Genomic DNA, 24,482 nt, shown 5'->3' on the forward strand with positions numbered 1-24,482 from the left:
GTATTGCCTCACGTGTTCCAATATTTCTACGGAATCCAAACTGATCTTACCCGAGGTCGTCAGTTTGAATAGATGATCATATACAGGGTGATTATAATTAAAGTTAAACTTTCAAACCGTTGTAGAAATAACATCACTTGGCAGAATGACATCAAATTGCAACAAAATATTATCAGAGAAGGGGGAAAATTGTGGCAGAAGCAAAATAAATAGTTACAAAGTGTAGCAATGGATGGTGCTGTAAACATCATAATTTCGTAGTGGCCGACTACAAATGACAAATGAATCGTACAATAATGCCGAAGGTGTGTGTCTGACGTTAAAGAAATTGTACTACTCAGTGTGCATGGGTGTACAGGTGTGATACTGTTAGTTACATAAGCCCATCCACCACAACAGGGTCATATTACATTGGATGGAAAAATCTGTTTTTAATTGTCCTGAGGCCAAAAACTGCATAAAAAGAATCCATCACATAGGTTTTTAATTGTCCTGAGGCCAAAAACCACAGATGGAAGTGGGCTTTGTCTGTCCACAAAATCTTTCGAGGCCATTCATTGTCCACTTCTGTGATAGCTAGAACTTCTAAAGCAGATGTCTCTCTTGCTGGCAGGTCAACAGGAAGCAACTTGTGCACATGGGTAATTTTGAATGGACAGCAAAGAAGGATGTTTCGTAGGATTTTACGCACTGTGCTCACGGGTATGTCCAATGTTTGGCCAATTGTCCGTGCACTATACGTTAGCACGCCACCACTCGCCTCCTCCTGCATTGCTGTGACCACTGCTTCCAATGACATCGAATCAGTTTGTCTTCCAATGACATCGAATCAATTTGTTTCCTCCCTCTACCGAGTTGTGCACCAAAAGAACCCGTCTTTTCGAATTTCCAAATCATTTTCTCCAGACCCACAGTAGTCATTGGACCGACACCTTTTTTAAAATCCTTCTGTGTGGAACTTCTGTAGAGAAATGTCTGCATGGTCATCATTCTTGTAATAACAGCTTTACAAGCATAGTGCGCAATCCTACATTGAAACAGTCATGGCGAACGTCGCAGACACAAAAGGAGGAAAAGCTGTGTACCGAGCGTGTTCATACCAAATTCAGTGGGTCATGCGCATGACAGGTGTTTTCATTTACATATTCTGACACATACGGCACCATTTACTGATCAATTTTTACTCTATTTTTGTCTTCTGCCATACGTTTTCTGCCTTCTCTGATAATATTCCAGTAATAATGGTAATAGTAATAATGACTCACAAGACACTAAAATAATTTATCGGCACACATTTTTAGGGTCATTTCATGGGGGTATAATTTTTACAATTTTTCGTTGACATTCCCCCTTTTAAATAAAATATGATTGCTACCAGTACATAGTTCTCTTACGACTTTACCCCTCTGCTTAGAAGATTTAGATTTATGTGACTGTTTTATTCTGCAAGATGCTTCACAAGCAGTTTTATAAATTTCACGTAATGGGTTTCCTCCCCAAATTCAGTTGCTGTGAAGTGATGCTCACTGTTTATAAGTAAGAAACGTCTCTACAGTTGCAGCAAAGGGTTCTTGGGTGAGGTAATTCCACAAATTTCTGTAAGTAGTATGTGCTTTAGCACAATAAAAGTGTGAGGTCAGAACAAATTTCCTTATTTGCTGAAAATATTGTGATACTTTACCACTAGCTTGAAGTTTCAAAAGCCACTCCAACAGATCCATTACATTTTTGCTGCTTATCATTTTAGAAACCGAATTACACATTCTTTTTATTTCTTTTATTTTTTAAACTTTTTATTTATGTATTTATTTTTTCAAACTAGCAACTAAAGTTTCTAACTGTACTGTTCTTGTTTAGTGTTTACTATTAAGTTGCTCAATATGCTTCTTCAGTAGCACTTTCTTTTCTTTTACTCTGTCATATTGTACTTTCAGCATTTTGTGATTTAAGGACAGGAACTGTGGTCATTATACTAGGTACGTAAAGAATGACATTCCACAATAAAAGTAGAATAATAATTTTACACCATAAAAGAGAAATTATTGATATCTGTAAAGTAAGAACATGGAGTAAAATTGAATTGTAGACTTACTGCGAGTTACTGATGTCTCATTAATAGCATTATCTTGCAAATTGTCAAAAACCTGCTCTCTGTGTAGTGGTCATAAGATTTTATGCTTTATTTGTAGTATATTGAAAAAGTAAAGATGGTTGGTATTTCCGTGGATGAAAGGTTCCTGTGGTCATTTGATTGATATGTACATTTCTCTTCGAAATGAGTTGAGCAGAGGTAACTAGCTGTAGTTGTAAACCGATTGTCTTGTTTCATATTTACGACCCATTTCTTTCATAGTTCCTCTTCTTTTAAAGGAAATTTTTGATTAATGAAAACCAAATTACTTTCCTGCATTTATCTTATTCATAATTCCAATTCCAGTACAGTCATTGATGCTTGAAAATATTTGTTATACTAAAACAGCTATTCATGATATGAAATATTTGTTGTTTTATTGTTTTGGTTTGTGCAATTGAATGCTGAAGATGCTGCAGGCCTGTTCAGTTTATATTTTGTTACACAAATCATCCCACAAAATTTAATACTTGACTAATTAAAGAAAGGGGCGAATACTTCAAACACAACCAACAGACTGGCTTTTTGTAATTTTCTGATTAAAAAACATGACGTTCGAGTTAGTGTACATATTAATTTGTTGCTAGAAACAAATTTCGGGCCATATGCCCAGATGACTTTTCTTCTTGTATGCTCTCAGGGATTGTTCCCTCCAGTTTGTCCCCATATAGCAAAATCACCCTTTTAAATATTTGTAAATGGAAATTTTAATTAACAAATATAGTACCAACTGGAGAGATCGGAGACGTATAAGGAACTCGTACCTGGGACAAAGGGTAAAGGTACGACTGAACTACGGAGAAACGAACAGTGTGGAAATAGGAAGGGGAGTGAGACAAGGATGTTGTCCGTCACCAAGTCTCTTCAACCTGTACGGAGAAATGCTGGCGAGAGAAGTGCTGAAAGTATGTGGAAACTTCAAAGTAGGAGGATGTCTCATCAACACCGTCAAGTATGCAGACAACCTGGTAGATAAGGCTTTACAGGGTGGTTATACTTCATCTTTCACTACTTGAATGAGTGTAGATGGAAAAATATTTACTGTATGGGTACCCAACTTTACAGGAATGATGTTCAGTCTTTGCATTGCAGGAGTTGCGTTGTTAGTATCACAGCTTGCTTATAGGTGCCAGTACTGGGTACGGCGCCGTTGTGTCGAAACACGAGCAGCCGTATGCATTGCAGTTGCAGACAGTCAGCACGGTTCTGGACAAGGTGAGCAACGCTGTACTTATAAAAATGTTTTATCCAAACAACAGCACCAGTGCTGCCGGTCCTTATAAGTATTGATGCATTAAAGGATACAGAGAGGTCCTCTTTCCGCACCACGGTTGAAGAACGTGACTGGAAAGTTGAAAGTAACTGGCGATTTGGCATTTGTTCCCGGGATAGACCGACAGTGAATTGCGCCACAAATTGTTCGAGAAGTTACCGTCGCTCGCTATGGCTGAGACTGCTGGATGCGATGCGTGATCTTCAAGCAGTGCACGGGCTGTGTCGTGATAACTGAACGTTCTGTGGTCCACCACTTGAAAAGCAAACAGTTGTGAAATGGTAGCCGTACAAACTTCCAGGCTGTCACGGATGCTGGTGGTCGTCACATTGAGCAAAGTTGTAATCTGGGGTGTAAACGTGGTACACAGTTAAAAAATGTTACTCTGTCATGTAGAAATTAATCTTCTTCTTTTTTTTTCACGGATAATTTATCCATTATCTCTCTTCTGCATGTCCTTACAAATGTTGTCACAACATTTCAGCATCCTACGATCGTTCATTTTTTGTGGGATTCCTCTTATGTAGCAGAGTTTAATAAGTACTCTGCACTGTCTCAAATGTCCAGTCATATCACAAAATACAGAGGAATAGTGTCCTGTGATTACAACATAGTCACAACTGTAATCTGTTGACTTGATCAAAAACTTTGGTGTAAGATTTTGTGATGATTCAGGATGTAATTTTAACAGAGGCTAAGCTGTGGGTAAAATAGTTGTTGGTCTTCAGTTCATTGGTAGATTATTGGGAAAATGCAATCAGACAGCATAGGAGACACAATTCACTTATTTGTCCAGTCTTAGAATATTGCTCAAGTATGTGGTAATAATATAAAATAGGATTAACAAGAAGAGAATAGAAGCTTTCGAAATGTGGTGCTACAGAAGAATACTGAAGATTAGATGGGTAGATCACATAACTAATGAGGAGGTATAGAATAGAATTGGGGAGAAGAGGAGTTTGTGGCACAGCTTGACTAGAAGAAGGGATCGGTTGGTAGGACATGTTTTGAGGCATCAAGGGATCACAAATTTAGCATTGGAGGGCAGCATGGAGGGTAAAAATCGTAGAGGGAGACCAAGAGATGAATACACTAAGCAGATTCAGAAGGATGTAGGTTGCAGTAGGTACTGGGAGATGAAGAAGCTTGCACAGGACAGAGTAGCATGGAGAGCTGCATCAAACCAGTCTCAGGACTGAAGACCACAACAACAACAGGATTAACAAGGGATATTGAACTTATCAAAAGAAAGTGGTACAAATGGCTACAGGTTTGTTTTACTTATAGCAGAACGTCATGGACACTGAAAAATGTGAACTGGTAACACTTGAGGGTGTATCCCAAATATCCTCAAGATCCTCTTCACAAAGTATAGAGAATAAGAAGTAAGTGATTTTCAAATACAGCATTAGTAGTGCGCTGTTTGACGCAGTCCCATCAATGGAATATCTGACGTGCATTGCTGCAAAGCAGTATGAAATGGAATGAGCAGGTACGATCGTAGTAGGGATGGCGAACGACTGACTTGGTTTACTGGGAGAATCTTAGGGTAGTGTGGTTCATCTATAAAGAAGACATCATGTAGAACACAAGTGCAACCCATTCTCAAGTACTGCTAGTGTGTTTGAGATCCACACCAGATCAGATTAAAGGAAGACAGCGAAGCAGTTCAGAGACGGGCTGCTAGATGTTTTACCAGAAGATTCGATCAACATGCAGCTATTACAGAGATGCTTTGGTAACTCAAATTGGAATCCCCTAAAGGAAAAGGACATTCTTTTTGAGGAACAATGTTGAGAAAATGTAGAGAAACCGGTATTTTAAGCTGACTGCAGAAAGGTTCCAATGCTGCGAACGTATTTTTCTCGTAAGGACCACGAAGACAAGATAAGAGAAATTAGGACTAATACAGAGGCATATAGACAGTCGTTTTTCCCCCCTTTCTACCGTATTTACTCAAATCTAAGCCGCACTTTTTTCTGGTTTTTGTAATCCAAAAAACCGTCTGCAGATTAGAATCGAGTGCAAAGTAAGCGGAAGTTCTAAAAAATGTTGGTAGGTGCCGCCACAACTAACTTCTGCCATTGAATATATGTAGCGCTATACAGGCTTGTTTTGCAGGCACAAAGATAAATACTGGCGCCAAAACCTCTGCGTCAGTAAATAAATTAAAAGAAAAGGTAGAAGAATGTAAACATTATGCCATGTATACTTTTGTGTTTGCTGCTATCTCATTTAAATCCTGTATCCCTAATAAACTACGAAACCAGAGTGAGACAACAGCAAATGCGGAAGAATATAAATATCATATCATGTCATGTTTATATCCCTATTATTCTTATGCTGAATAGTGATACAGTCAGAAATGAAGCACGGCATCTGACTAGATTTTTAAATCTAAGATGACTAATTTCTGTGCAGAATGTAATGTACTAAAGAGGCATCTGCAAAGATTTTCAATCGGAGAAAAATTTTCGCTAAACTCTTGTTAAGAACATCTTCTATCATACGCAGTCTATTATTTTGCTCTTGTTGATCATTATCAAAGAAAGCAGCAGTGTAAGTAACAACAAATAGCAGTCTCTTGCCATTGTTTGGCTTAGGAGACAATTCCTCTCTTTTTTTTACTGTAAGCCGCAGTAGCACGCACAAAAGCAAGCCGTGCCGCGAGCGGCGACAGATCGTAAGCACTCATTATCAGAATGTGACAAACAGTGCACGACTGAGTACAATAATGCATTTTCAGCTTAGAGTGACGTAAACACCTACAACAAAGGGAACGGCACTTATCTGGTAAAAGCAAAATAAGCAATCGATTCAAACCAGACGAAGCACGTGAAAAAGGAAGGGTACCCGTATAAATACAGACGGAGCACCTGACACATAGCAATGACTACTTGGTAAAGCTTAACTGTTAAGCTTACGACTCGAACCAAATTACTATAGCTGTAACTTCACCCATTCGACCTAAATTGTGTCTCATCTTACAACGGACCAACTTTGTTTCAATTTGGAGGTGCGGTCTAAGACTTTTCTCTCCCCTCGAATTTCGAGTCTCAAATTTCAGGTGCGGCTTAGATTCGGGAAAAATTTTTTTCCTTGATTTCGAGTCTCATTTTTCAGGTGCGGCTTAGATTCGAGTGCGGCTTAGATTCGAGTAAATACGGTATCTGCGAGTGGAACAGGAAAGGAAATGACTTGTAGTGGTTCGAGTTACCCTCTGCCATGTGGCTTGTGGAATATGCGTGTAGATGTACAAGATTGTAGAGATAATCTTTAGATTCTTAAGTTTTGCTCCTACAGGGACATTGGCATTTATAGAATCTGCCTGCAATTCGTACACAGTCGAAACAGGAAGAAGTCCTAACGTGCGGTACTGTGCTGAGACCCTTTGTGATACACTTCACAGTTGTTTGCAGAGTATGTGTGTTGATGTGGAATTTAGTGGTCAGTAGCCGTTTCAGATGTTACATAAGCTGCATTAGGCAATTACGTAAACGTCTGCTGTCATCAGGCGCTGGGGAAGCTGGGGCAGGTGACGCGCGTGTACGGAGACGGGGACCTGCGAGTCTGCGTCGACAGCGAGACGTGGACTCTGAACCCGCAGTCCGTCACGCTGGTGACTGCCGTCGACAGCGAGCTCAGCAACACGATGGGAGGCCGGAGTGCCGACAGGCAGGACCACGCCAGTGAGTACTCTGCACGTCGGGAGTGCGCGTATCTAGCACTCGCGAGTACCGAGAGATCGTGTGCAAATATCGAGTGAGGTCAGTGAGCCGATGTGGGGTGCCTCGGGAGGTAAAGTTTGTACGGGACCTGCATTGTGGATCTATTTGTTTACTCACTAACTGATTTCTTGTTGTGAATTATGACATACAGTGGTAGAGCTTAACTTTATACACTGTAAGTGTGAAATCAAACTAAAATGTGACACAAAAATACTGCACTTTTTTGACCTGTAGCGCTGTGGAAGGTGCTGAAGGCTGTCACTTTACTAGCTGTCATCTATCGTTAAAAAGCTGTAACAGTACTGTCGACACAGATGTCGGACGATGTACTCTTGTTGTCTGGAGGAGGATGTGACTTCAACAAAAGAGCCCCCATCCCCAGGGGACATTGGGGTACATGGAAGTCTATCAGTGGAATAGTCAATCATATTGACCATATTCTAATAAATGCCCACCATACCACCTCAGTTATAGATGTACTAGCTTAGCACCCACGATTTCGCTCACATAGACTGTGCGGCCTGCAGAGATTTTTTTGTTTTGTTTTTATTTAATCAAATTTTGTTGTTCAGGAAGTGCAATGCCTTCTGAGCTTTTCATGCTAATTAAGGCCGTATAAGTGTGGTCTTTTCCAAATCTATTTCTGATCAAAAAGCAATTCTGGTAGCTGAAGTCCAAAGTTTTTGTTAGTTGTGCCCTTTGCATTCTTGTGGAGATATTTCCATAGTAACTTCCATCGCCTAACAAATATTTCTGTATATCAAACCGAGAAGGGAAATACCAGTTTTAATAAATTTAACTTTAAAATTTTTTTTAATGTAACGAAATATTTTCTTATATATCTAAAAACAAAGATGATGTGACTTACCGAACGAAAGCGCTGGCAGGTCGATAGACACACAAACAAACACACACACAAAATTCAAGCTTTCGCAACAAACTGTTGCCTCATCAGGAAAGAGGGAAGGAGAGGGAAAGACGAAAGGATGTGGGTTTTTCCAATCCCGGGAGCGGAAAGACTTACCTTGGGGGAAAAAAGGACAGGTATACACTCGCGCACACACACACATATCCATCCACACATATCCAGACACAAGCAGACATATCATCTCTGTCCAAAGTTACAGAGTTACAGTATATAGAGGGTGAATTCAGACAGTTACTGCCCCCCCCCCCCCCCCCCCCGTTTTCTTTTTTATATATATATGATTTTGGTGACATTTTACACATTTTAAGGGAGCCATTTGTTACGAATAAGTGATAGGGAATGATATAATGAATTTTATATATTACAAATAAGTTTTTATTTTGCAAGAATTTAAACAAACAGTCTCTTCATTCTCTTCTGCACGAGCTCATTTAATATATTTGCTTAAGCGAATGGAAAGATTTTCTGACTGTCGTTTGAGGAATAAATGCACCCATTCTTCTCCTGGCAAGGTATAATGAAATTTCTTCTCTTTTTTGCTAGGTTTATCGAGGTAGCCTTTAACTAAATATCTAATATCTAATTTAGTGAAGGGGAATCCCCAATGTGCAGCCCTCAAGATACCTTGCTTCAACATTTCTTCTTCTTCTTCTTCTTCTTTATTTAGCACTGGCTGTCCTCCCATTTTTTACGGATGTGCTTCCTGCACTTTATTTTGTAGGGTTGATTCAGGTATACCATACAAATCACACACTTTTCTGTACAATAAATTACCACTCTGAATATCATGAACAGCTTTATCTAAAAGTTCTGGGTCATAATTACACCGTACTGTAGCACCTCTCCTGCTCTTATACGTTCTTGGCATTGTCCGAAATCACCCCACACATTACACAGTTTTACAAAACTGTCGTTATTTTATAACCTTGCACGAGAAACTCGACAAACTTGAACAGAAATTGTCTCAGTGCTTTTAGCTACTGAGCATGTCGACAATTACGGTTACAATAACTTCCCACTCGGTGCAACAATAGAAAGTTTCAACTTTACGATAATGTGTGGATCTTTAACACTGAGACTTTTTGTCAATTATTCACCTAGGGAAACAATTGACACAAAATAAAAGTTGTGGAAAGCGATAAATGCAATCTTGTGCTTAAAATAACTGGCACACGGACGTTAAAATAAGTAACTCTTTCTTTCTGTGCAGTAGGTGATCTAAATGATTAATGGAAAATCTCATATAAAGATGTGAAACAAATACTAACAAAGAGATAGAGGGGATGGCCAGTACTTGTACCGACTTGACAGAAAATCCTAGGAGGTTCTGGTCTTACGTTAAATCAGTAAGTGGCTCGAAACAGCATATCCAGACACTCTGGGATGATGATGGCATTGAAACAGAGGATGACACGCGTAAAGCTGAAATACTAAACACCTTTTTCCAAAGCTGTTTCACAGAGGAAGACCGCACTGCAGTTTCTTCTCTAAATCCTCGCACAAACGAAAAAATGGCTGACATCGAAATAAGTGTCCAAGGAATAGAAAAGCAACTGGAATCACTCAACAGAGGAAAGTCCAATGGACCTGACGGGATACCAATTCGACTCAACACAGAGTACGCGAAAGAACTTGCCCCCCTTCTAACAGCCGTGTACCGCAAGTCTCTAGAGGAACGGAGGGTTCCAAATGATTGGAAAAGAGCACAGGTAGTCCCAGTCTTCAAGAAGGGTCGTCGAGCAGATGCACAAAACTATAGACCTATATCTCTGACGTCGATCTGTTGTAGAATTTTAGAACATGTTTTTTGCTCGAGTATCATGTCGTTTTTGGAAACCCAGAATCTACTATGTAGGAATCAACATGGATTCCGGAAACAGCGATCGTGTGAGACCCAACTCGCTTTATTTGTTCATGAGACCCAGAAAATATTAGATACAGGCTCCCAGGTAGATGCTATTTCTCTTGACTTCCGGAAGGCGTTCGATACAGTTCTGCATTGTCGCCTGATAAACAAAGTAAGAGCCTACGGAATATCAGACCAGCTGTGTGGCTGGATTGAAGAGTTTTTAACAAACAGAACACAGCATGTTGTTATCAATGGAGAGACGTCTACAGACATTAAAGTAACCTCTGGCGTGCCACAGGGGAGTGTTATGGGACCATTGCTTTTCACAATATATATAAATGACCTAGTAGATAGTGTCGGAAGTTCCATGCGGCTTTTCGCGGATGATGCTGTAGTATACAGAGAAGTTGCAACATTAGAAAATTGTAGCGAAATGCAGGAAGATCTGCAGCGGATAGGCACTTGGTGCAGGGAGTGGCAACTGTCCCTTAACATAGGCAAATGTAATGTATTGCGAATACATAGAAAGAAGGATCCTTTATTGTAAGATTATATGATAGCGGAACAAACACTGGTAGCAGTTACTTCTGTAAAATATCTGGGAGTATGCGTGCGGAATGATTTGAAGTGGAATGATCATATAAAATTAATTGTTGGTAAGGCGGGTGCCAAGTTGAGATTCATTGGCAGAGTGCTTAGAAAATGTAGTCCATCAACAAAGGAGGTGGCTTACAAAACACTCGTTCGACCTATACTTGAGTATTGCTCATCAGTGTGGGATCCGTACCAGATCGGGTTGACGGAAGAGATAGAGAAGATCCAAAGAAGAGCGGCGCGTTTCGTCACAGGGTTATTTGGTAAGCGTGATAGCGTTACGGAGATGTTTAATAAACTCCAGTGGCAGACTCTGCAAGAGAGGCGCTCTGCATCGCGGTGTAGCTTGCTCGCCAGGTTTCGAGAGGGTGCGTTTCTGGATGAGGTATCGAATATATTGCTTCCCGCTACTTATACCTCCCGAGGAGATCACGAATGTAAAATTAGAGAGATTAGAGTGCGCACGGAGGCTTTCAGACAGTCGTTCTTCCCGCGAACCATACGCGACTGGAACAGGAAAGGGAGGCAATGACAGTGGCACGTAAAGTGCCCTCCGGCACACACCGTTGGGTGGCTTGCGGAGTATAAATGTAGATGTAGATGTACTTACCTCAGCTCAGTACAGCCGATAGATAACACAAAACAGAACAGAAAACCTGGGTTGTGAGTAACTGAATCCCCTTTCCCTTCTTCCCTTTTTTCCCCTCTCTCCTCCCTGATGAAGGAACAAAGTTCCGAAAGCTGGGAATGTAAATTTTCTGTTCTGTTTTGTGTTATCTATCGGCTGTACTGAGCTGAGGTAAGTACTGGCCAGCCCCTCTATCTCTTTGTTAGTATTTGTTTCTGTGCAGTAGCAAAGAGCAAATAAGCCATACTGTCCGAATTTGTCCCAGTGTCCAAAATCACCCTGTTTGATGGTAATTCTTTAGTAATTATTTATTTTTAAAAAGCTTTCACCCACTATCCTGCCACCTTAGTGGCTGAATTTCCAAAAATGCTGAAACACACATTTTTAATTTTCCGATTGAGACACCATATGCCTGTTTTCGTAGTTCTAGCTTCAAAATTCCCATAACAGCAACATACTTTCAAAAAGCCTTTCATCTCCTGTTTTACCCCCTCAGGAATGGAATTTCCGACAATCCCTTCTTAAACAGTATAAGATCCTCACCCTCTTCAAACTTCAAATTTCTATCCTTAACGATTTTGGGCCGGGCGATGAGTCCGTGTATCCGGCTGACCCTGTGTCACCTCCATAGGGGTTGAATTTCCAAAATCGGTGACAGGCATATGTTTTATTTCTAACAGAGAACCCAAATACAAATTTTCATAGATTTATCTTCAGAAATGCTTCCACAGTGAAATATTTCCATAAAACCTTTCATCATCTGTTTCACACCCAAAGAGACTGAATTAATCAAAAACAAAAACAAAAAAGTAAAAAAACCTTTGGGCTGGAATTTTGAAAAATCCCTTTGTAAACGATGCCTACATTATAAGATTCACACCCTCTCCAAACTTCAAGTTTCTATGTCTAGTGGTTTGGGCTGGGTTCAAAAATGGCTCTGAGCACTATGGGACTTAACTGCTGTGGTCATCAGTCCCCTAGATCTTAGAACTAGTTAAACCTAACTAACCTAAGGACATCACACACATCCATGGCCGAGGCAGGATTCGAACCTGCGACCGTATTGGGCTGGGCAATGATGAGTCAGTCAGTCAGTCGGTCAGGACAATGCCTTTTGTACGTGGTGTGTCTAAGAAGTTTGGTGAATGGTGTCATATCTGAATGGCAACTTGGCACATGTGTACGTGCATGAGCACGGGTCTTCAGACACTTGACAAGAATCGATACATGGCATGCACGGCATGTGACTGGCTGTGTTAACACATTGCTACCAGCTGAACTTAGTCAATGTGAGAGGAAGTGTCACAGCACAGTGGAGCAACATGTAAACATCAAGTATTGTTACAAACTGGGGAAGACTGGAAAAATGTACGAGACGGAAGCCGTGAGCAGAAAATATGTTTACGAATACAAATGTTGATGGTGTTAGGACAGCAACCAGCCACAAATTTACTTTCAGTTCCTTTATTCAGAGGCTACCGTTACCAGTTCCGAATCGTTGTGATTCATCCTCGGACGGTTTTCATGCTTTCTTTATGACATGTGGTGTGTTTTTTACAGATTAATTGTCCTAAAATATAAATAATACATAATTATAAACATGCCACACACAGATGGTTGTGTTACAGATTTTCGTTGCACCTGACTTACGTGAAACGTCAGTTTTGAGTGTTTGTTTTCATAAAATTCGTCCAGTAGATGTAAATGCATTCCCACTGCATTCTTGTTGTTGCACACGTAAATTGTTCTCACTGAACACTTAAGATTTGTCTCTGAGATGATTTCTACCACGCACCACATGTTTTGATACATACAAAGAACGTACAACCATATGAGTATCACAGATGCTATGATATATTGTTACATTTGACGATGATGTCCTATGTTTGGAAAGGATCATATATTCATTTACACAACTGTAATGTGTTTTACACTAGTACAGAGACATTGAAATTTTTTTTTTTTAGTTGATATTGCTAAATTAATTATAAAGTTGTAAAATAGTATATTATTTAATTATATTTAGCATCATGAGAATTATAGTAACATATAAATTTGCTACTTGATCTGCAGATAGGTGTACTAATATTATTTGCTTTGGAGGCTGGAAAGTAATTTTTGGAAATTTTTCAGGAAAGGGGTGTTAGCTAACTCTGTTTGTTCGTTAAGGATGTTCTCACCTCAAAACAACTGATAATTAACAAAGCTTTTCAGACAAAATATTGTACCACAGAGTCTATATAACAACATTCATTTTTCTTTAGTGATCTACCATTGTCGTCAGGCTGCTTTCTTCTTTGGACCCCATCACCCTCGAAGCACGACTGCAAAGTGCAAATGACCTCTTACTGCAAAGTGCAAATGACCTCTTACTGGCCAGTCCACAAACCAGGTCACAGTAGGTGCTCTTTATGCTTTTACTAATTAAAGTCAGTTTTTTCACACACACACACACACACACACACACACACACACGCCTTCCTTTGGTCTATTAAAATGAAAGTAATACATGGTGCTGTGCTTTCTGGCAACATGTACCACTATACTAACACTAAGTAGAAAATTGAGTAATAAAGAGTAATACCTGGATTGAAAAGGCATCAAGGGATGCTGCAGAAGAAATAGTAGGTGTGAGAGAAAAACAGAAGAATCCACGAATGATTTGATAAAACATCGCAGTTGGTAATAGAGGAAAAGAATAGGACAAGGACAAGATTGTTAGAAATAGAAATGGGAACTAATATGTCACAATTTGGGAAATTAAGGAGGAGAGCTAACAGACTGTGCAAGAGAGGGAAAGGAGAATGGACCAAGAAGAAATGTCAAGAACTACAGAGCGAAATAAAAAAAAAATTGATTGTGCTGTAGGCAAAAGAAGGAGTAGACTCCAGCCAAAAGTAAAACCGTGCTGAAGTAGAGAGAGGGAAATTGTAAGTAAATACCGACATAGAAGAAGAACAACAGACAGTTTCACCGGAAGATAGAGGGGAGCTGGAAGTAGGCAAGGATGCAAGAAAGCGAATGCTGCAAGAGATTTCTGTGGCTGCCATAAGATGAAAAACAATCAAGATCCCGGTGAAGACAGCATTATCTCTGAATTAATAAAAAGTGTTGGAGCTGCAGTAATAAGAGACTGTGCACACTAATATCAGACATATGGGAAATTGAAACCTTGCCAGACAGTTAGGAAGCTGGATTAATAATCCCCATTTACAAGTAAGGAAATGTGAAACTAAAGAGGTATACCACTACTAAGCATGCTTTAAGATATTCATAAATGTACTAAATGAAAGGATACAAAAGTAGGCACAGATGTGGTTTTCAACCAGACAGAGCAACAACTGATCAAATACTTACAATTGGGCAAATGATAGAAAAATTCTATGAATATAATATAGATCTGCACTTACTGTTCATTAAGTTCAGATAAGCCGACAGCATAAATCACCGAGAACTACACAAGAGTGCTGAGAGAAGTTGGTATATGTACTAAACCAATAAATCTAATCAGAATGCCAATTACGGAGACAAGATTATGAGTAAAGATATTCAGTAGAAGTGAAAACTTTGTCTTTATTAAAAGGTGTAAGGCAAGGTGATAGGCTCTCCACTGACTTACTCAATGTAGCCCTACACAGCACAGGAAATAAAATAATAAAAGAGCCACCATACAGATAGATATGTGCATTTACTAATTGACATTGCAATTAGAAGAAATGCCAACCCACTGAAAGAAAACTACCTGGCAGTGTAAAGAGTATAATTAAAAATCAGCTTTATAGTAAATTACAAGGGTTGGAACTTAAATAGTGGCAATTATTTATTCACAACCGATACAAAAGAGTTACATGTTTGCTCCTGTTACTGTCCTTCAAAGTTGTCACCAGCGTTGTGTAGATCGCTTTGCCAGTGATGTGGAAGGCGTAGTGTACCGTTAGCGGAGCCTGTTCTGTTGATGGTGCGAATGAAGCAGTCTACTGCCCGTCGAATTTCTAGAACAGTTCTCAAGTGAATGCCACGAAGTGGTTCCTTCATCTTTAGAATCAAATGAAAATCACAAGGACTTAAGTCCGCGGAGTACGGTGGATGGTACAGTACTTCCCAGTCCCATCGACCGAACAGAGCAGCCACAGCTTGCACTGTATGTGCTCGCACATTGTCGTGCACAATGATGAGTAGGTTGCTCAGAAAGTGTTGTCACTTCTTTTGCAAAGCTGCTCGCAGGTGATTCTCCAAAACAAACAGTAATACTGTGCATTGACGGTCTGCTGTGGAGGAACGTAATGCGTTAGGATAACACCATAACAGCCGTACATGAGAATCACCACGACTTCCACCATACTGGGGCTAATGCGCACTTTTGACTTTCGCGTTGACCCATAATGATGCCATTCATTGGATTGGCGTTTTAGTTTTGGCTCGTACAATGTGGTCCACGTCTCATCCAGTGTTACGATACGGTGTAAGAAAGCCTCTCCTTCACACTCTTAGCATTCCAGGTGCGTCCGAGCAGTGTCGTAATGCATCCATTTCTGCATTTCTGTCAAGTCATAAGGAACCCAACACGATGCAATTTTTCGCCTGTGCCCAAGCGTTTGAGATGTTTATATTTTCCCACCTCCGCATTGCAAATGTTTTGAGTGAAATGCCCAGTCGATGCGCTGTTGTTTTCACGTCAATTCTACCAACATTGAGAGTTGTTTGGTTCTCAGGGTTTTGAAACAATCCTGGATTCATGTCTCGTCGCTGTGCAGCTTATGAAAAGGATTGCGGAAGACTCCCAAATAAATTCCAAAGTACAGTGCAGTTTTAATACCAATATATTTACAGGACTCTGGTGTCCGAGCCTGGTGAACTGTACCGGTTACGTAACATCTACCCAAAGTTGACATCAAACGACACAGAGTTAACAACAATCAATAAACGAGTGAGCCTACAATGCATTTGCTCGCAACCCTAGCCAAAAAACGAGTGCCCCAAGGCACCTGCGTGACCTCTATTTATACTTCTGTTAACAATTACCTACAATGAGAATTACAATTTTATGTAAAATCACAATTAAAAGTTAAACCGAATACGAGCTACACATTGCTAAAAATTTACGATCTCAGTGCTGAACAAGGTGAACCTATTTTCAACTTAGTTACGAGTTAATATAACATTTTCTGACTAATTATGTTACAGGTAACAATTACATTTCTAAATTTGTTTATAACAAATCAACTAGTGCCTGAATTTTAGTGCTAACATATTTCGGAGATTCAATTAACGTGCTTTATTTATATGTTCTATTTAATTTTCTGTAGTAATTTTATACTGATAGGTTTACTGGTACATCCTGACCATGTGCTACATTTCTTTCGATTAGCTACAGTATTAATTTCACATTTATATTGTGTTTCTCACATAAGAACAATGTTAATCAGCAAAGCATCGTTTTCGAATTATATGTACACTGAAATAGTGGTTATTTTTGTATGTAATGGACAATTTGGACTGGTGTTCATCTTTAATGCTCTCCGAGGGGTTCTGATAGGTAGCAATGAGATACAGTAATATTTCACGTTCCTTCAGGATGCAAAGCACAGTCGTATGCAGTAATCCGATTTCTTGGGTGAGCTCACGAATTGTACGGCTTCGATCACTGTCCACTAAAGTGGTAATAGCGTGCATTTCTTCTTCAGAGACTCTAGAACGACCTGCACGATGCGTGTCTGCCACAGTTTGACGACCTTCGTTGACGGCTTTTACCCAGTGTGCCACTGTTGTGTACGGCAATGCCGATTCCCCGCACTCCTCTCGAAGACCTCGATGACACTGTCGTGCTGTATGACCTCTGGCACATTCAGTCTCGATCAAACTCCGTTGTTCCTGTTTCGAAAACATAGTGGCACCGTTACGTTAGACCACTCACTCACAAGTGACTGTGTTTCCCTCGATCGTGTGCACGCCGGTGACGTGGGACGGGCGAGTCCATTTGCTCGGAGGTAAGGTAGGTATGTCAACAATGTGAGCTATCAGGGCAATAGTAGATTCCATTGCATAGCATGTCCCCATAGCAGTGTTGCCACTGAAGTTCCAACCTAAGTAAAATAAAAAAAAAGGTGGTAATGTCACATTCTGAGGCCAGAAGAATCACTAAAAATCTAAATATAAGTGTTTCAAAGGAGTGTCCTCTTTTAATCACTTTGGAGCTTTAATATGAAACAATAACAGCATTGGAAAGGCTATAAGAGAAAGGATACAAGCAGGGAATAGAGCTACAACTATTCAGAAACAGCCTTCCTTCAGAAAGAGTCAAACTCTCAGTATATAGCTCTCCAGTTCATCCAGTTGACATGTATGGAGCCGAGATATGGATGCTGACAGAAGATGACAGAAATGCTTTAAGAAACTTTGCAGGAAAAGTAGTGTACAAAATTTATGCTCCAAGAAGGGAAGAAGGCTGGAGGAGACACTATCACTCCGAGCTACAAGCATTGATACAAGAAAGAGATGCAGTAAAATTTGTCAAGCCATGATTAATACAAAAGCTAGGATGAATGGAGAGAATGGCGGAGGATAGAATACAAAAGAAAACAATGAAAGGTGTGAGCCATGCTACTTGACATAAAGGGAGACCTACAAGAAAGGGGGTTGATGACGTAGTAGATTATCTCACCACCATGAGAGTCCCAGGGTGGAAGAGAGCTGCAAAAAGCTGAGAAGCATGGAGGAAAATAAAAAGCAAAAAAAAATTAGTGGGTTTCCAGCCCACTCAGGACACATTGTTGCAACAGTGCATATGGCATACATGAATTGTTTATACACTACTGGCCATTAAAATTTCTACACCACAAAGATGACGTGCTATAGACGCGGAGTTTCACTGACATGAAGAAGATGCTGTGATATGCAAATGAGTAGCTTTTCAGAGCATTCACACAAGGTTGGCGCTGCCAGCGACACCTACAATGTGCTGACATGAGGCAAGTTTCCAACCAATTTCTCATACACAATCAGCAGTTGACCGGCGTTGCCTGGTGAAACGTTGTTCTGATGCCTTGTGTAAGGAGGAGAAATGCGTACCATCACATTTCCGACTTTGATAAAGGTCGGATTGTAGCCTATAGCGATTGCAGTTTATCGTATTGCGACATTGCTGCTTGTGTTGGTCGCGATCCAATGACTGTTAGCAGAATATGGAATCGGTGGGTTCAGGAGGGTAATACGGAACGCCGTGTTGGATCCCAACGGCCTCGTATCACTAGCAGTCAAGATGACAAGCATCTTATCCGCACGGCTGTAACGGATCGTGCAGCCACTTCTCGATCCCTGAGTCAACAGATGGGCACGTTTGCAAGACAACAACCATCTGCACGATCAGGTCGACGACGTTTGGAGCAGCACGGACTATCAGCTAGGAGACCTGACGCTGCATCACAGACAGGAGCATCTGCGATGGTGTATTCAACGACAAACCTGGGTGCACAAATGGCAGCACGAATGGCAAAACGTCATTTTTTCGGATGAGTACAGGTTCTGTTGACAGCATCGTGATGGTCGCATCCATGTCTGGCGACATTGCGGTGAACGCACATTGGATACGTGTATACGTCATCGCCATACTGGCGTATCACCCAGCGTGATGGTATGGGGTGCCATTGGTTACATGTCTCGGTCACTTGTTCACATTGACGGCACTTTGAACAGTGGACGTTACATTTCAGATGTGTTACGACCTGTGGCTCTACCCTTCATTCGATCCCTGCGAAACCCTGCATTTCAGCAGGATAATGCATGACCGCATTTTGCAGGTACTGTACGGGCCTTTCTGGATACAGAAAATGTTCGACTGCTGCCCTGGCCAGCACATTCTCCAGATCTCTCACCAATTGATAACGTCTGGTCAATGGTGGCCGAGCAACTGGCTCGTCACAATACGCCAGTCACTACTCTCGATGAACTGTGGTATTGTGTTGAAGCTCCATGGGCAGTTGTACCTGTAGTACACGCCACCCGAGCTCTGTTTGACTCAATGCCCAGGCGTATCGAGGCCGTTATTACGGCCAGAGGTGGTTGTTCTGGATAATGATTGCTCATAATGTATGCACCCAAATTGTGTGAAAATGTAATCACGTCATTTCTAGTATAATATATTTGTCCAATGAATACCCGTTTTATCATCTGCATTTCTTCTTGGTGTAGCAATTTTAATGGCTAGTAGTGTATTTACAGATCAATAACACAAACAATTCTGAGGTAACAGGTATTGTCCCGTGCAGAAGCACCCATATAGATACGTGGTGTTGCCTCCACACCCCGCAGTGCAGGCACTGACTCTGCCGTCCTGTCGATCGTGCAGACGGCGAATACTGTCCCAGGATATGTGACGCTGGACCTGCTCGACCTGTTTCCGTTATTCTGTGAGAGTTATCGGTCGACGAGTCGCACGAGTCAGTTCTCGGCCCACCGTTTCTCACACGTGCTCGATCGGAGACAGGTCTGGAGATTGTGCCGGCCTGGGAAGTTGCTCACGTCTCGCAGAACGTGTCGAGTTTTACGGGCAGTGTGCGAGCGAGCGTTATCCTGTCGGAACGACACGTCATCCTACCATTGCAACAGTAGCCGGAGAATGGGTCTGACAACATTCTGCACGTACCGAGCATTGGTTAGCGTCCCTTCCAGAAACACCGACAGTGCACAAGTTTTGTAGCTGATCACACGCCAGACCGCAAGGCCTGTGGTGGGGCCAGTGTGTCTCGAATGCGCTCTGAGACTGCACTCACCGGGTCTACGTCATTGCAGAAATGACCGTTACTTGTTTGCAGGCAGAATCTGCTTACATCCCTGAAGACCACAACGTGCAATTTCCTCTTCCAAGTGACCCTCTGACAGCACCAGTGATGTTGTGGCACGGGTGGAAGACAGGCTGGAAGTGTACATGCCCGTAGTCGCACAACTAATAAGCAGAACGAGATTTCACTCTGTAGCGGAGTGTGCGATGATATGAAACTTCCTGGCAGATTAAAACTGTGTGCCAGACCAAGACTCGAACTCGGGACCTCTGCCTTTCACGGGCAAGTGCTCTGCCATCTGAGCTACTCGAGCACGACTCACGCCCCGTCGTCACAGCTTTACTTCTGCCAGTACCTCGTCTCCTACCTTCCAGACTTTACAGAAGCACTCCTGCGAACCTTGCTGAACTAGCACTTCTTAAAGAAAGGATATTTCGGAGACATGGCTTAGCCACAGCCTGGCGGATGTTTCCAGAATGAGATTTTCACCTTGGAGCGGAGTGTGCACTGATATGAAGCTTCCTGGCGGATTGAAACTGTGTGCCGGACCGAGACTCGAACTCGGGACCTTTGCCTTTTGGAAGGTAGGAGACGAGGTACTGGCAGAAGTAAAGCTGTGAGGACGGGGCGTGAGTCGTGCTCGGGTAGCTCAGATGGCAGAGCACTTGCCCGTGAAAGGCATAGGTCCCAAGTTAGAGTCCCAGTCCGGCACACAGTTTTAATCTGCCAGGAAGTTTAAACTAATAAGCAGCTTGCAACAGTTTATGTTGTCACGGCTGGGCTCACAAGCCCTCTTACTGTGTTGTGACAGCTGTATGACCTGCCACCGCTGCTCTTACAGTATGAAGATTCTGACAGGCACCTGTGTTGTGTGGATATCCAGAACCTCGTCTAAGGGTGGGAGAATGCTCACGTGACCACGGGTACCAGCATTGTTGCACAACTGACCAGGACATCCAACTCGTATAACAATTCTCCAAAAGAATCATTACACTTCTCACTTCTCAAAAGGCACTATTTGACCCCTTCAAAACTCGCTCGTTTGGCTGTAGGAAACATGAGTGAATCTTCGTGGCACAGCTGCCTGCTCTTTTCACACATTCACACTACGTCGAGTCTTCTGGATGTGAGCATTCCCTATTAAAGGGAAGGCACAGATGACCTCAGATAGCTATGCCACTACACTGCCTGGTGGTGAACAGTGCTGAAACCATTATCAGTCTGTCTAATATCGCCTAGGTAGCACATGCTGTCATGAGATGAAAATTGACCTCATCTTTCTAGATGAATTTTTTTTCCCAGCAGTGTAGTTGAAGAGGCAAGGCTTACCAAGGGCTTTAGCACTGAAGAAGAAGAAGAAGAAGAAGAAATGCACTGTCCTACTTCACTGTAAACGTCTGTGGGCACATGAACTACTATAATGGCCAGTGCAATGATTGGGTGTCACTTCTGTTGATTTTTGTGGATGTACGCCTGTGTAGTCCTGGACATTGAAAGCCCCACACCACTGTATCATAACAAGCCACTAGAGGAGCGAAAAGAAAATTGTGTTGCCTGTGAAAATGGAGATTGGTTGCCCCTTCCAATTTTGGCTCCTCTAGAGGATGCTGAAGTAGTGTGGCTGTGGCATTTCAGAGTACAACAGGACAGTATCAGCTGTCATTTTTTGTTTTTGTTAAGCTTACTTCTTGATGTGGCAGTGAACAATAATGTCAGATACATTGTAATAAAGACGAGTCGGTGTAAATTGATCCCTGACAGTTGCAGAGGGCTTCGCATGTGTACCTCGACCGATCACACAAACGGATTTAGTAAATGTCACTGTCACAACTGTGTAGGTGGCTATTGTTGTCACCTGCAGCTGTTTGCGCTGCACGCTTGAAGACTGGCAACTGTGCTCCAGCCTGTCTTGTGGATCATCTTACAGCGTCTCGACCGTAGCCTTTGTTATGTGAACCTGATTCGTTGAGACATTTGTTGCAGCGTTTGATGAACTTTGAAATTCTACAATCAAAGTAGAATTTTACCACATACACTGATTTTGTGCAGAAGGGTTTGTGGCAAAAAACTGCAGAGCTCTTGAAATCCATTGCAAACTTTATGAAGTTTGTGGGCCAAATGTAATCTCTGACATCCACTGGCCATAGGGTTACCTTTCAAAAATACACTTCTACCTTCAATCAGTCTGTAAAAATGATCCTCTAACAAGAGAATCATTTTGTTGTCTGTCTGTCCGTCCGTCCATCCGACTGACTGTTCGAAACCTGTTTCTCGGGAAGGGGTAAATGTATCCAAGATTTTAAACATGGCTGAAACAGCAACTGTAGAAATCCTTCACGGTAAATGATGACAGCCAAAACAGTTGCAGGATAAATATTTAATAATATTCTACGTATTTTTGATGTTTGCTGTTTGTGGTTTTTGATGTGGATGTGTGGTTGTTTTTATTCACGACAGATGGTTTCGTTTTACTTTAACATTCTGGTTGTTTTCGCTAGTATGTATTTTACCATTTAAGTTATGCGAGATTCTCGTGCATAACACTAGTGCCCTCTCTCATTAGATGTGTTCCGTAGCACAAGCTTCATCTGCTTGACACTAGGACACAGGTAAATTGGTTTCATATTTCCTATTTTACGTAGATGTTTTTAAATGTTTCTGATATGTTTTATTTATTAAGACAGAAGGTTTGAATTAGCACAAGTTTCAACAATTTTGATGCGCATGTGTATGTATCCATGGATTTTAATGTACGCGCGTGTCTGGCACATACCACAAGTGACCTCTCTCGGCGAAACTGTCTGCCCTAGGGCTTTAACACCCTCGTCATGACAGTTCGTAGGCTAGTACTGGTGCTAAGCTGTGTTCACATCGACACTCTGTCTGTAATCATCTTGTATAAATGGAGATGATGTTTTAACTACTGACGACGCCTTTGGCACAATTGTTTTATGAATCTCCAGTGCAGGAAGTAATTTTAGTAAGTGACTAAATGTTTTTGTGCCTGTAATAATCTGGTAATTTTATAGTTACTTAAGCTATAGTGTTTTCTCTGTCTCATTTCCGATGCTAAGTTTTTTCCAGTGAAACTGTCTTCCTGTTCAGGGTATTTTACTTCTGATGAAGGTATATTTAGATATACCGAAACTGTGGTCGAGAATTTTAATAAATCTTTATCCTGCAACTGTTTTGGCTGTCATCATTCACCATGAAATAAATGTATCCATTTGAAATTTATGTTAAGTATTAAGGTCTTTGGTCCATTGGTGCTGCAAAAAGTGAAGCATCTATATAAATGGAATCAAAAGATACGGCCATTTATGTAACATATTTTGATACTTGCAAACTCAGTCATCAAAACCTACTGGGTGCTTCCCCCTTCACCTACAATCATGAAATCAGCCAAGAAGCTAGGTTTCACAGTGCAACCAAAGGAAATAATATGAAAATCATTAATTTCTGATATTATCACATGGAAAGAAAAAAAAAAACGTTTTTTCTCATTTGTTATTAAACTGTTTGCCATCTATCTGTCTGTTGAGACCCCATTTCTCAGGAACAGATAGACCCATCAATTTGAAATTTGTCATATACTGAGATTCGTAGTCCTCTGGTGGTGCAAAAATGTTAAGCATCCAAGTTAATGCAGTCAAATTGTATGGCAGTTTATGTCTCACATTTTGATTCTCACAAACTCACTCGTTAAAACTTAATAGGGTACTTCCCGTTGGTGTAGAATTGTGAAATTTGGCAAAAGGTATGGTTCAACAGTACAAGTAAAGAAAAGAAATTGTAAAATTGTTAATTTAAAATTATATCACATGAATAAATATATATCTACAAACGAAAGCGTTGGTATGTTGATAGAGACACTGACAAACACAAACACACACACAAAATTCAAGCTTTCGCAACCCACGGTTGCTTTGTCAGGAAAGAGGGAAGGAGAGGGAAAGACGAAAGGATGTGGGTTTTAAGGGAGAGGGTAAGGAGTCATTCCAATCCCGGGTTGTGGGTTGTGAAAGCTTGAATTTTGTGTGTGTGTTTGTGTTTGTCAGTGTCTCTATCAACATACCAACGCTTTCGTTTGGTAAGTTACATCATCTTTGTTTTTAGATATAACACCAACAACCTGAAAACAGCTTTCGCATCCCGCAGCTATCCTCCCGACCTGGTAGAGAAGCAAATAACCAGAGCCACTTCCTCATCCCCTCAAACCCAGAACCTCCCACAGAAGAACCACAAAAGTGCCCCACTTGTGACAGGATACTTTCCGGGACTGGATCAGACTCTGAATTTGGCTCTCCAGCAGGGATACGACTTCCTCAAAGCCCTGAAATGAGATCCATCCTTCACAAAATCCTCCCTACTCCACCAAGAGTGTCTTTCCGCCGTCCACCTAACCTTCCTAACCTCTCGGTTCATTCCTAGGAAATCCCCAAACCACCTTCCCTACCCTCTGGCTCCTACCCTTGTAACCGCCCCCGCTGTAAAACCTGTCCCGTGCACCCTCCCACCACCACCTACTCCAGTCCTGTAACCCGGAAGGTGTACACGATCAAAGGCAGAGCCAC

The 24,482-nt window shown here is 41.4% G+C and overlaps 1 protein-coding gene across 1 annotated transcript in view; it reads left to right on the top strand.

The window, feature by feature from the left end:
• LOC126213578 (E3 ubiquitin-protein ligase MIB2) overlaps nt 1-24,482 on the top strand; it is a 233,694-nt gene that overhangs the window by 98,384 nt on the left and 110,828 nt on the right. Inside the window, exon 8 of the mRNA XM_049941425.1 lies at nt 6,919-7,093. Within this exon, the coding sequence (XP_049797382.1) occupies nt 6,919-7,093 (175 nt within the window). The remainder of the gene's footprint in view (nt 1-6,918; nt 7,094-24,482) is intronic.

Source organism: Schistocerca nitens, chromosome 11, assembly GCF_023898315.1.
Source record: "Schistocerca nitens isolate TAMUIC-IGC-003100 chromosome 11, iqSchNite1.1, whole genome shotgun sequence".
Lineage (NCBI taxonomy): Eukaryota > Metazoa > Arthropoda > Insecta > Orthoptera > Acrididae > Schistocerca > Schistocerca nitens.